We start from the raw sequence: 14,258 nt of genomic DNA, 5'->3' as shown, positions 1-14,258 counted from the left end.
AGTGCAACATGGTTTTGCCCAAATGCTAACTTTTTTAGTTTGATAACAACTCTGAATAACCCCCTAAGGGCGGTATCCTATTAGCATTAACGCTGCTTATAGGATCGCCGGGGGCTATCCAATTAGCCCCGATGCTGGCATTGTTTTCTCCCGATGCCAGTAATTATCAGGGATTATACTGAGGCACCCGAAGCATAATTCATGATAAGGGGCCACCGGAACTGCGAATTTATCCCGATTCCATCTATTTTATCTTGCAATCGAGGGTCCTATTTTGGCCTATCAAAATGGTCTCTAATTGGACCATCGGTTATACTGTACATTGCAATATCCATCCGAAGCGGCATCTGGCTAATAGGATACCACCCTAACAACAGTGCAGGTTTTTGTTATTGCTAAGCTTCAGAACAAATGGCTAAATCAAAAATACTGAGGTACTAATTAAATCACCTGTGCTCAAGCACAGATATCACTAAAACTTGGACTGTTAGTGTGCCTTGAGTACCAAGGTTGGCAATGTCTGATATATGCTGTATGTGTGTTTGTGTATAAAATGCATATACATATACAAATATAATGTATGTGAGTGCATATACTCTCTCTCTCTCTCTCTCTCTCTCTCTCTCTCTCTCTCTCTCTCTATATATATATATATATATATAAAAGTACCTTAATACATGGATTTTGGCCTTAATTATAGATTCCTGCCCACATGACTGCCTTAACGGAGCACTTTGTACAGAAGCTGGTTTATGTGACTGTGAAGCCTTTCAGGCAAAAGGAAGCAGGTGCCAATATGGTACGGTAGTGAGCTCTGATCATTTTACTCTTTTACACTGTTTTCAGGAGAGGGCATTGAATATAAAAAATTCTAATATTGTAATATGACATTGTAACGTCCTTAAAGTGACCCTCTTATTCCCAACTACAACACATAGTACTACTTTTAAGACATGAAATAAGAATTTGCCTAGATGAGTAAATTCTTTGTGTAGTGGAAATAATACTTTGTGACCTTTACCATAACCACATTCAGTGTGTGACTATTAGTTCTTTTTAGATGCAGCTACCTAGGGTCAGAGCATCCATTACCATAAGTAAAGCCAGTAGTAATAGAGTCTGATGTGGTGAGGGGTATATTTCTCACTCAGGGCACATTTCATGAACTATTGAAGGGTGTCCAAAACAGAACTATAACATTTCACAATTAACAGAGAGATAATTAAAGTCATAAAGGAAACTAGTGAAAGCTCCAGACCAAAAACTACAGGCAATTTTCAGCATGTGTGAAAAAGCTCATTGTATTCACCACAATTACCCCCAGCAAAGGGGATTAAAAAGCAGTGAGGAGTTGAAGAAAATAACTATTAAGGAAGAGAAAGGCCTGTTGGGTGGGGAGCCTTTCATTAGCTGTGATGCTGTAGAAATGGGTGTGGATCATAGGGTCAACCACACTTAGATCGACAGTCATTAGGCTGACCACTATTGGTCAACAGTGACTAGGTCGACACCTGAAATAGATCAACACAGTTATTAGGTCGACATGAACAAGTTTGACATGGAAAAAGGTTGACATGAGTTTTTTTTTTTAAAAATTGTGGTTTTCTACGTAAAGTGACCGAGAACCCCAATTAGTGTACCATGTCCCCTCGCATGGTTCACTTTGCACGCTAAGCTTCGGTCAAGGTGCCTCACTCCGCTGCCGCTGCACTCGTCATAGGTTACTATTCCCAATCATAGTCCACGTGGATCGTAAAGTATGAAAAAGTTCAACATCCCCCCCCCAAAAAAAACGCATTTCGACCTTTTCCCCATGTCGACCTAGTGACCAATGTCGACCTATAGACCATGTCGACCTAATGCATTCAATAGTGATCGACCTAATGACTGTCGACCTAAGTGTGGTCAACCTAAAAACCGGATACCGTAGAAATATGAAGCTTTCTCCTGAAGGTATGTCCTTTTAAAACCCTAAGCAATGTATATTTATTCCTGGCGTCTACTAGATACAGTACATAGCGCTTGATTCTGAGTCGGATGGATCTGTTAGCACAGATGCAGATGGCGCAGAAGCGAATGTATGCATTTTTATGTACAGTATGTCTAGGCTTACCATATTATCCCTTTAAACCGGGACACATATGAATTACACAGGTTCTGTGGCTGGCTGACTTCAAGCCTACATTTTCACCTGGTTTTAATCAGCCACAGAACCTGTGTAATCTATAAGCGTCCTGATATAAAGGGATAGTATGACAAGGCTACATATGTCCATCCTATTCTGACCGGTATTTCCTTGAAATAGTGCATTATGGGGCATGAACTGTGTGGTGACAAAGCGATGGCACATAACCACCCTGACTTGTGGCTGTGTCACAGGAGAGCTGTAGGAGTGTTGTGGGGGTATATATGGGGAAGGGAAGCCTGTTTTCTAATTTCTTGCATCTAGCACGTGGCTGGTGTAAGCATAGATAATGGCGGTACAGGTTTTTACATGGTCATGTATAACCCAAGTATTAGCTGAACAGATACGCGCATTTGATTCCGCGACTGCCTGCAACTACAGTCACTTTGAGTGTAACTCAGAATCAGCCACATAACTGCTACTTGTTGTGTTGTAGTCATATTGTCGACATTTAGTGTCGATATTTATAATGTCAACATCAAAATGTCAACATTGTTGAAATTTATGAGATGTATTTAACATGGCTTATGCAGAATGTCGACATATAGTATGCACAGTGTCGACTGTTGAAACATTGACATGTGGAATGCCGATATTCTGCACAGACTGGCAGTGGAGGCTTAGGGTTGGGCTACAGGAGGGGTGGTTATGGTTAGGTACTAGGGGAAGGGTTAGGGATAGGAGTTAGGGGTTAGAACTAATCATACTTACCTCAGGAAGTGCCGCAGGATTCAGTGGAAGTCATGCTGATGTCACTTTCAGACACAGAAGACACCGCTTTAGCCGCTGGACCCACCATAAGTCACCACTAGATTAGTAGGGACATTTTGTAGACATTATGTATGTCAATGTAATCAATGTCAACATATTGCATGTTGACATTACAAGTCATGGTGACAAAATATAACACACCCCTAGTTGCCCATATTTTCAAAATAAAATCTTTACAATTGTTGTATATGAAGTTTGTATCAATTTCTATATGATGTCTATTTCACAGTACCAAACACTGGCAAGGAGAGAGACGCTATCTGCAGAACCTGGGGTCAATACAATTTTGAGACATTTGATGGTATCTATTTTTACTTCCCGGGAAACTGTTCCTATATATTTGCCAGAGATTGCAGCAATCTGGTGCCTAGGTATACTATTTGGGTAAGTAGACATGATCAATTATATGTAAGGATGAACAAAGTATTCAAAACGGTTCCACAGAATTATTTGACATTTAGCTGAATCATTTATTTATTTATTTATTTATTTGTTAATATTTTTTTTTTATTTACTTACTTAACCAGCCTGGTCAGAGCACATGTGACTGCGCTGCCTCACTGTGTCTCCCGGTATTCCCTGCACCCCACCTTAATCTGGCTATGCTTGCTTCACAATTGTATGGCTGCATTTTATGTACAGCATAAGGACAATAAACACAATAGCAATCCTGTCTGTATGGCCTTAAACTAAAATAAAATATATAACCGGAAAGCTGCAAATAAGAAATAGATTTTATTGTATCTAACCACTTTATTTTTCACTTAAGCAAAACGATTTCTTAAATTTGTACATTAAATAAGTAGAAATCTTACAAGGATCTCAGCAGTTGCATTATTCTCATTCCCTGTCCAAAACAAAATGTTCATTTTCCATAAAACGGCATAAAGCATCCAGTATGAATACGATCTTTTTTTTTTTTTTTAGCCAATTATACATCTATCCCAAAACAACACAAACCCAACCAATGACCCTAATAAATTTTAAGATCCCAGCCCACCCATTAAATACTTTATTTTGACTTTATACAGATGGTCAGGTAAAATGATTAAGAATTTGACTATAAAAATGAACCCTAAGTTTGTGATTTATGTTTCATTGTCAGGTTCACAACAGTCCTAAGTGTGATGGATCAGTGTATTCTTGCCCACGTTCAATCAGTATGTTTTTCTCAAGCCAAGAGGAGATCACCGTTTCTGGTTATGAAGTGAGGAAAGGTGGTGTTAGGTAAGATGACTTCCCATCAAACACTCGTTTGTTAATGCTCTTAAACACCTGGGAACGATGAAGCAGACCACTAATATGAGCAACCATGTCACTGTTTTATAGTTGTTCTTCTAAAGCAAAACTACCCTCAGCAATGTCAGCAATCTTAATTAAAATGAGCCCCCTTATATACAAGGGTGGTTCAATAAGTAGGGTAACAAGACCTCTTACGTGTGTAATGTTCTCTATTTCATTCTAATTTCCACCAGCACAGAGCAGGTAAGCAGGTAGACCACTGCTTCCCCTCACAGCCATTAGACTGCTCCTCATAACAGTCATACTGTCCCAACATCAGGTGTAAGATGGGGGCTGGCGGAAATATGGCCAAACATTGAGGTACATAGTGTGATCAGATCTCTGCATCTAAAGGATAGTTCAGCAGATTAAATTCATCACCAGCTTGTGGAGGTGTACGGTGATAACGTCATGTCACGGAAACAGGTTTGGGTTTGGTGACTATAGTAACTAAACGATCTACACTCAGGACAGAAATGGCCATGGCAGCTCTATAGAAAATGAAATGCTGTAATTGAAATGGAGTTCTGTATGTCACAACCTAAGAAAAGAAATGGAAAAGAAGAGTATGTTCTTTACAAGTTATGCTGGGTACACGCTAATAGATATATCTGCAAATCAATTGATCTGCAGATGTATCTACGGACGGACTGGGCAGAGTGCTGTGCATACACGCTGCCAAATCCGTCGGGACTGATATCAAGAACTGGGTGGGCGTTTACATGTGCCCGCCCAGTTCAGCTTTCAATCACCGCCGGCTGCTACAGCGTGTGTATGGGCGGTCAACTGGTTATATATCACTAGATATACTGGCTGTCAGATGTGCTGCAGGGCCGACGCAATATGTCTGTGGACGATGGCGTTCACAGACATATCGCTCATACACACTGGCCGACGGGCCAATGATATATCGGCCGTTCAATATTATATATATATATTGGCCAGTGTGTACGCACCATTAGAGAGGTCACACTATGGTCTGATGCAGTCAGATGGACTAAAGAACTCTAAAATGAGCACATGTTTTCTGGGGAAAGTATCACGTGAAAATGTAAAATGTATGTTCCTGTTTCTCTTCTATGTAGATTGTAACACTAAAATCATAACGTTAAGTAAAATTTATATAAATATTTTGAACTGAAGGCCCTTTTAAGATAATACTTTGGAATTCTGATTCAGAAAAAGGAAAATGCGAGCTTTCAACTCAATCAGTGTGCTAAAATCAATGCAATACTCATCCAGTTTGAGAAAGGAACCCAAGGAAACAGTTTGGGGAAGTAACCCAAGAAAGCAGATATTAGGCTTGAAGTAGAAGATGATCTTTACCTAACAACGAGAAGCACAGACAAGCATTGCGGGCATTGTGGTGTGTGACTACTTGTCCACTTACTACAGCCACAATGGGAAATCTCTCAACAAAGAGATTGGAATAAAAGTAAGACAGTTATATAATACCTTAAACAAACTCAAGATATGAATCTGAAGATATCAACAATAGATGACATTAAACTCATTGGTCAAATGTCAAGTGGTTACTTGTTCCAATTATGAGAAAGGACAATGTCAGTGTCAGTTGCATTGACATCTACAGAGACAGAATATCTCTTCACAAAAGGTGCTTGCCACAGGTGATTTAGTTGCGAGTTTTTAGAGGGACTCACTAAGCCTACAGCTTATTCAACAATAATGTATAAGCAGTGTCAATCAAACTTGCAAATATAGTGAGAAGATCAATGCTTGAACTTACCGTATATAAATTAGTGGAATGTGATTTTGTTTGACAAGATCATAATTGATTATTGATAAAGTCACTACCATGGAGACCTCAGATACAATATTGAACTAACAAGATTAGTAGTTATTGAGCGTGGGTATAAGAAAGATGAGTATTCATATGTTTATTGCAGCACCTACTTTGTGTTTACAGGAGATTGTTAAGACATTTAAAAAAGACAGAAGCCAGGAAATTAGAAACTGACAGCTGACAGAAATGTGTATGGCTGCAATGTAAGAAGTAGCTTGTAGAATCACGTTACATATGAAATGCCGGCATTTGGGATGTTGGCAGTCAGAAGACCGACTGTGGCATTCCGAAGGTTGGAATCCCGACAAGCGAAAGGTAAGTATACTTAACTACACACAATGCCCTCCTAACCCTAACCCTTCCTATCCTCAGCCTAAACCTAACCCACCCTGCCGCAGCCTAAATCTAACCCTCCCACCCACAGCCTAAAGCTAACCATCCCCAGTGGTGCCAAACGTAATGCCCCCTCCTGCACCCTAACCTTAACCTTCCACTGGGGCGCCTAAACATACCCCCTTCCTTCCCACAGCCTAACCCTCCCCCCACAGTTTACCTCTCCGTCGGCCCGGAATACACTTGATATGGATTCCGGTGGTCAGTATCTCTGTGCCAGGCTTGTGAACCTTGTCGGGATGCTAGCGCCAGTATTCCGGTCTGCGTCTGGATTCCGGCGTCTGCATTTCGAATGCCGAGATCCCAATCGACAGGATCCTGACCGTTCCTGGTAATTTCTGCTCTGTAATAATTGAAATTTATTCAACTTAAATTCAACACTCGTGGGCAATGACCTGATTTATCATCTGCTAACAGATGGGCTGTAACCAGTAGCAGATTGCATTGTTAGTATCTTGTCGCTCTAACCAGCCCACTACTAAGTGAGTATTACTAAGTGAGTGTGGACAATGCAAATAAACATTTCATACTCCTAGTCCTATTAAATGTTTACATCATGCTATTAATAGTATTGATTATTAATGTTTACAATATTGATTTTAATTTATACAAAATGCATTGTAATTATTTTCAGGTGCAATTCGTCATGCTGCTGTTTTTCTTTAGTTTAGGTTTATTTTTTCTAAGTACTAAATATGTGTCTAGAACAGGAAACACATATCGGAATAATGAAAAGATTACAGTATTTCCTTTTCATCTTTGTCAGATTGTTGTTGCCACAAACCGTGGAAAATGTATTTATCGAGAGACTGGCTGACTATATTCTAGTGAAGACGACCTTTGGATTCTCTCTCGCCTGGGATGGTGGTTCTGGAATGTATATCAAGTTGACTGAAGACCATAAAGGGAAACCTTGTGGCCTGTGTGGAAATTTCAATGGCAACTGGTCAGATGACCTGATCGTACAGCACAGTAAGTTCTCCAGATTCCTGATAGAGAGGTGGTAAAGTGTGTGTGACTGCCAGGTTAAATGTTCAAGAAAACCAAAGTTGTGTTACAGGCTCTAGTTCTTCTGCTATTTGGCTATCTATCAGTTGGATTAAACACATTGACTGGAAAGAAAATTAAGGGCCTAAGGGGTCTATTTATTCAGCCTTGGAGAGAGAGAAAGTGGACGGAGATAAAGTACCAGCCAATCAGCACCTGACTGCCATATTACAGGCTGTGTTTGAAAATGTACAGTTAGAACCTAATTGGCTGATACTTTATCTATCTCCTCTTTATCTCTCTCTAAGGGGTAAATTTACTAAGCTCCCGATTTTGACCGAGATGCCGTTTTTTCATCAAAGTGTCATCTCGGTAATTTACTAAACACTAATCACGGCAGAGATGAGGGCATTCGTAATTTTTTGCAAGTCCAAGTAAAAAATTACGAATGACATCGACATCGGAACAAAAGAAAAACCCGAATACGACAGCTTAGTAAATTAGTCGTAATCAATTCAAAAAGTTGCAGTTTTACACTTTCGATGTCATTCGTGATTGAACTTTGACCTGAAACGGGAAAATACGAATCTTAGTAAATTTACCCCTAAGTCTTAATAATAGACCCCGATGGGGTCTATTCATAAAGCAGTGAAAAATGTGGAGAAGTGAGCCAGTGGAGAAGTTGCCCTTGACAACCAATCAGTGTTGAGGTACCATTTATAAAGTGCATTATATAAAATATAAAATCTCCACTGGCTCACATCTCCACACTTTTCACTGCCTCATGAATAAACCCCTAAGTATTATGGTGTGTACACATGGTGAGATCCTTGCTATGCCCCTTTTCACTTTGCGATTTTCCCTGAACTCCCCGGAGCCCAGCACCATCGATTTTGACTAACTTTCCTTGAGATATGGACTATGTGTGCTTACGATTTTGGCTTCTGTGAGATTTAATTGACATGTGAGATGAACTAGATAGTACACCGATCTAGCAAGGATTGACTTGCCTGCACAGTCTATCTTTTCTTGCGATCCCGACCTGGTGGGACCGTGCATCGGGATCGAATCGGGATCGCAAGTGGCATAACACCTTGCGATTTGCACTAACTTTTCTTGCGATTTTGACTATATAGTCAAAATCGAAAGAAAAAAATCTCACCGTGTGTACACACCATAAGTCAGATGCAGCAGTGATGTCGGACTCAGTGGAGCAATGTTTTTCTGTCTGCGCATGCGTCCGAGTCGCACAGCGATTGTATCCTAATTTTGTACATACGGAGTTGCAGGACAGCTTTTTATGCATGACAACAGTGTATTGGAACTGCAAGGGCATTTCTAGTCGGTGACTGGTTGGTAATAGAGGCAGTGGCTAGTCAGATGCACGGAGATGTTGTGTCCTATTGGAGTGTCCCAGGTATGTCACTGATAGTGGTTGTGTATAGAGATGCAGATACTTTCACACAAGATGGATAATCTGCATGGACCCTCAAAAATGATGCTACAGTACTGCTAATATTGTTGCCTTTCAGCTGACTCTGATTCTGATTCTGATATTAAAGTAAAGTTAAAAAAGAAAGAAAAAAAAGAAGTTATAACTTGCTTTTTTCTTTTCTTTGTTGCTTTACTTCCATATCAGAATCAAGCCTCTTACTCAGCTGAAAGGCAACAATACTAGCAGTAGCATCATTTTTTAGCAGATTATCCATCCTATGTGAACGAATCTGTGTATTTATACACAACCAGCTCCTAACTGACATCTCTCAAACACAGCCTGTAACATGGCAGTTAGGAGCTGATTGGCTGGCACTTTTTCACTCTCCATTTCATCACTTTCCAAGCGATGATGCATCTGGCCCTAAGCAGGATACACACTTGCACGATATCATGCCGATTTGTCTCATCCAGGCAAATTGGATCAACAAGTCAGCCATATCGTGCAGTGTATATGGCCGATTGCCCGGGGGTCGCATGCGAGGTTGTGTGATTGTCCGGTGTGATTGTCCGTGCTGCATGGCCAATCACACGACCTCACAGTTTATGCAGTGAATATTAACGAGGGACGGAACAGTGATAGTTCCGTTGCTTATTAATATCTACCTATTGTGTACTGACAATCTCCCGATGCACAGGGCAAAGGGTAATTGCCCTGCACATAGGCACGATTGCTGGTAGCATAAGTGTGTACCCAGCATTAGATTTGAATGGGGTGCATCTAAACTGAAATCTAAATTGCAATGTAAAAATAAAGCTGTCTAACATTTGTGGGCTACATGCAAAAGCTGCCAGTATTTACCCTGCACAGAAAAAAATATAAATGTATTTGCACCCCCTTGCAACATGGTTTGTTCCAGATACAAAGTTATTTGCAGCTTATTTTGTTATTATAATTATTATTATTATTATGAAGATGATGTATTTTTATATGGTTTTCAGGTAGTTTGAATAAAAAAGTATCATATTCTTAATAATGGGCCTAATTCAGTAAGGATTGCAAATTCTGTTAATTAGCAGAATTTGCAATCCTTTGGAGTGAATGCTGGGGGCTGTCTATCACCGGGCAAGGCCACCCAGCATGCTGACCGGAGCCTCCCCCGTTGAACAAGCAGAAATTGTTAGCAGCAACTAAGGATGCCTCCTGCCGGTGCAGCCTTGCTGCGCCCACAGGAAGCCCGCTGCCATCTTCTCGATCATGACGGCTGCATGTGACGTCACGCAGCCGCCGTGATCACGCCCTGTTTGCCCAGCTCCGCCCCCATTCGCGCCACACCACCCCCACAGTGCTCCGTCTCCTCCCTGAAAACAGAGCACTGCCCGCCCCGCGACCGCCTTTGCCTGATTAACAGACAGAGGCGATCGCATTTTCTGCACCCCCTGCAGAAAATGCGGGCGCATGCGCGGGACAGGTGCTGCGCATGCACCTGCATCTTTGTCTCAAAATTTACGGTTGGATCTCACACTGTGATCCAGCCTGAATTAGGCCCAATATTAACAGCAGTATCACCAGACTTGGGAATGAAAAAAACGAGGGGGGTAATTCAGACCTGATCGTACATGTGTGAATAAACGCACTTCTATGATAATTTTCTCTGACATGTGAAGGGATGCTCAGCACGGGGCAAGTCCGCCCAGCATGCAGGGTTCTACCCAACCCCCCCACCCCCTTCCAGTCATGAAAGCATCAGACGGCGGCAATGCTTTTGCATGGTTCAAGTAACTTTCTGCCTACGCAGCCTAGCTGTGAAGGCAGACATCTGCCTGCCATGTTTTGGGTCGCAGCAGTTGCATGTGATGTCACGGAGCCGCCGCGACCCACCCCAGCAACAGTCCAGACACGCCTGCATTGTGCAGACCACGCCCCTTAAATGGAGCATCGACTCCCACAAAACACGGCATCAATGCTCCGTTCCCATCTCCCCCTACCGGCGCATGCGCACTTGTGCGAAAATAGTCGCATAGCGATTTTTGCACACTTGCGACAGGGTCTAAATTAGGCCCCAGATTGTGCTGTTTACATAGCTTTTCAGTTTTTCAAATGCATTCAAGAATGACAAAGCATTATTTTTCTAGAGTTGGTTTTAGCTCTAATTATCTATTACAAAGAAGAAATTATTGGAATAATGAAGGATTGCAATACTGAAGACCAGTTGATGACATAGGGTCTGATTCAGACTCGGCAATGCATCATGGGCTTTACCAGATGGTCATGGCGGCAGCATATGTTTGGTGCAACATTTTGCATCAATAACTATTGTAAATGAGCTGAGCAGATTTGGGAGGGTCTTGCAGATACACCTGTTCCATATATTATTCAAGTATAAAGTAATGATAGGGTAAGCTCAAAGCTGTTCCTTTGCACAATAAAGTATTTTGCGGTTATGTGTTATTCAAGAATATATGTAAATATATTTTGTCCAACTAAATAAGTTTTCTACTATGTATTTTTGTTTAACATGCAGCAGAAGAAACTACAGAAGATATTGCTATGTTTGCAGAAAGTTGGTATGTTCAGATCCCAGATGAACCCATTTGCGTAACCACAGTCTCCGATTACCCAAATCCTTGTTCTCAAGAGTCCATGCAGGAGGTATGTGTCCTGTGGAGTACAGTATGTGCATCTACAAGCAAGCATGTATTTCTGTGACAATGTTCTTCCTTTTCATGTTCATTTTTCTCAGATAAATGTATTACAATAATTGTCAGAACCAGTCCATATTGTTCTAAAATAATTGCTGCGAAACCTGTGCATCCATCTATGTTACTCTGTATGGGGCAGATGTACCAAGCCTCGGAGAGAGAGAGAGAGAGATCTAAACTACCAACCAATCAGCTCATAACTGTCATTTTTCAAACAGACTGACATCACAGTTTGGAGCTGATTGGTTGGTAGTTTAGTTCTCTCCACTTCTTCTCTTCTCTCCACAGCTTACTACACCTCCCCCTAAATATGCTGATGTTAGATAATAGTTGAATATGGTGTGTCTCAGATTTCAAGCCTAATGTCCTGTGCCAAAGATACCATTTGGATATTGTGTGTCTCTATGTGTTGAGCTTCATGTATTGTGCCAAACGTAGAACTTGAGAGGGAACTTTGTAAGTCTGTTCACCAGTGGTGTTACTGTCTGTATGAATCTCAAACACATGGATGGTTGGGATTTGTGGGCCATGGAAATGGAATGGCATTTACTAGGGTTTAACCTTTGTATCTCCTAATGCACTGTAATAGTCTCAGAAAGTTACATGTTGCTCTTGTATGTATTGTACACAGGCTATGTTCCACAAGTGTCAAGTGCTATTACAGTTCCCTTTTCTAAGCTGCCATGAGACCATTGACCCTTATTCTTACATTGCAAGCTGTGTGAATGATCTCTGCAAGTAAGTGTTACTAAAATATATCAGGTGTGACAGACCATTATTAAAAAATATTTAAATAATTAGTGTGTCCAGCTATCATTGTGCCATTTTCTCTCGGATTTCCCTGCGCTCTTTGAAATGCAATGCCTTCAAAATAAAACATATTATCTTCCCTCCTCACAAGAATCCTCCGCTCCCCTCTCTCTCTCTCCATTGACAACAGTTTCCTCAATTCTGTTCCTCAAGTACACTGCCTGGTTGTCATCCTCATCTCCTCCTCTCCTGCACTCACTACATTGACTCCCTTTTTCCAATTCTGCTACTTCCAACTTAGCAACATTTCCAGTATCAGACTGTTCTCATCAGAGCTGGCCCTAACCAATATGATGCCCTAGGCAAGATTTTGGCTGGTGCCCCCTAGCACCGCCGCTAGTTCTGCAGGAGATGCCTGGCATGATTCATCTGGCTGCTCTGCTAACGTCTGGCGCCTTTTGTTTCTGAAAATGCATCTTAGTTGCATTACTATGTGGCTGGGATGCACAAGCAGCTTCTGCTGATTAAAATAATATGCAGCATGCCTATATTCTGTGTGTGACTGTGGCTGTATCTGCATACGAAATGCTACATTACAGTGATTTCCAGGAATACACTGCTATGTAGTATTTCGTATACAGATACAGCCGCAGTCACACAAAGAATATAGGCATGCCGCATATCCTTTTAATCAGCAGAAGCTGCTGGTGCCCCTTAGCATACCAAATGCCCTAGGCAGTTGCCTAGTTTGCCTACGCCTAAGGCCGGCTCTGCTTCTCATCTTTATAACCTGATCATTATTATCTGCAACTTCCACATTTCACGTTTCATCTGATTTACTGCAACCTCTAACTTCGGCTCTTCTGTCCCTCTCCCCACTGCAATCCATCCTCAGTGCCTCTGCTCATTTGATTCTCCTTTCCGCCATTCTTCCTCTGCCTCCCCTCTCCCTGTCCCTCTCCCCTCAGACTTAACTGTGGCTCTTTATCGCTTATAGAATCCAGTTATAACTCTTCACCCTTATTATAAAGCTCTCAGCCAGTCTTCTCCGCCTACGTCTCCAATATTACCTTTATCCACACTCCCTCCTGCTATTTTAGCTCTGCCAATGGCTGCCTCTCCTCCTTTCCATTGATTACCCCTTCATAGTCCAGCCTCCAAGACTTTACCTGTGATGCTCCAAACCACTGGAGCTCACTCCCAATTCCACTCATACTCTCCACCAGTCTCTCCAATGCTTCAGCCACATCACCAATGCCTACTAGTCCACCCCAATGGTTACCAGCCCTCTTTGTATCACCTTTGTCGGTGTCAAGCCCTTCCTGTCAAATTGTAGTCTCGCATGGACAGGGCACCTTTCTTGCCTTTCTGCCTAATTCTTTAAATTTCACCTACCCTCTAATGTCTTGCACCTTCACCCCTATTGCATCCCATGGGCTGTATATTGTGCATATGTTCTTGTGCATAGGCTTGGCTCTTCTCCTAGCCTGTCCCCATCCTTGCTGTTTGTTATATAGGCCCAGATTTATCAAGCCTTGGAGAGTGATAATTGCACAGTGATAAATTACCAGCCAATCAGCTCCTAACTACCATGTTACAGGATGTGTTAGGAGCTGATTGTTTGGTACTTTATCACCGTGCAAATTATCACTCTCCAAGGCTTAATAAATAATTTGTTGTTGATCTGTTCTACTCCCCATTAAATGGCACTGTAGACATTTGTGCACCTTATAAACAAAAACAAATTATTAAAATAGGCAGAAATCCATTAGATAGCTAGTTAACACACTTCAGATTAAATATATGGGATGCCAACATGTAAGCTTTTCTCCATTAGAAATATGTATGATTACCCGAAGAACAGAATTGTGCATGATAAAAGCTTAAGGCTAGGAACAAATATTTCATTTAATTGTAATATCGACTTATGCTTGTTTTGTGCAACTGTAG

The 14,258-nt window shown here is 41.4% G+C and overlaps 1 protein-coding gene across 4 annotated transcripts in view; it reads left to right on the top strand.

Moving 5' to 3' along the window:
- The window catches only part of OTOGL (otogelin like), a 280,245-nt gene that overhangs the window by 27,438 nt on the left and 238,549 nt on the right, over positions 1-14,258 (top strand). For all 4 annotated transcript variants that reach the window (XM_063927720.1, XM_063927722.1, XM_063927721.1 and 1 more), the window contains exons 5-10: positions 701-799; positions 3,186-3,340; positions 4,062-4,183; positions 7,201-7,406; positions 11,381-11,508; positions 12,190-12,296. In XM_063927720.1, the coding sequence (XP_063783790.1) occupies positions 701-799; positions 3,186-3,340; positions 4,062-4,183; positions 7,201-7,406; positions 11,381-11,508; positions 12,190-12,296 (817 nt within the window). The remainder of the gene's footprint in view (positions 1-700; positions 800-3,185; positions 3,341-4,061; positions 4,184-7,200; positions 7,407-11,380; positions 11,509-12,189; positions 12,297-14,258) is intronic.

Source organism: Pseudophryne corroboree, chromosome 6, assembly GCF_028390025.1.
Source record: "Pseudophryne corroboree isolate aPseCor3 chromosome 6, aPseCor3.hap2, whole genome shotgun sequence".
Classification (NCBI taxonomy): Eukaryota; Metazoa; Chordata; class Amphibia; order Anura; family Myobatrachidae; genus Pseudophryne; species Pseudophryne corroboree.
The sequence above is the reverse complement of the archived record's forward strand: the minus strand, read 5'-3'. Positions and strand labels throughout refer to the sequence as shown.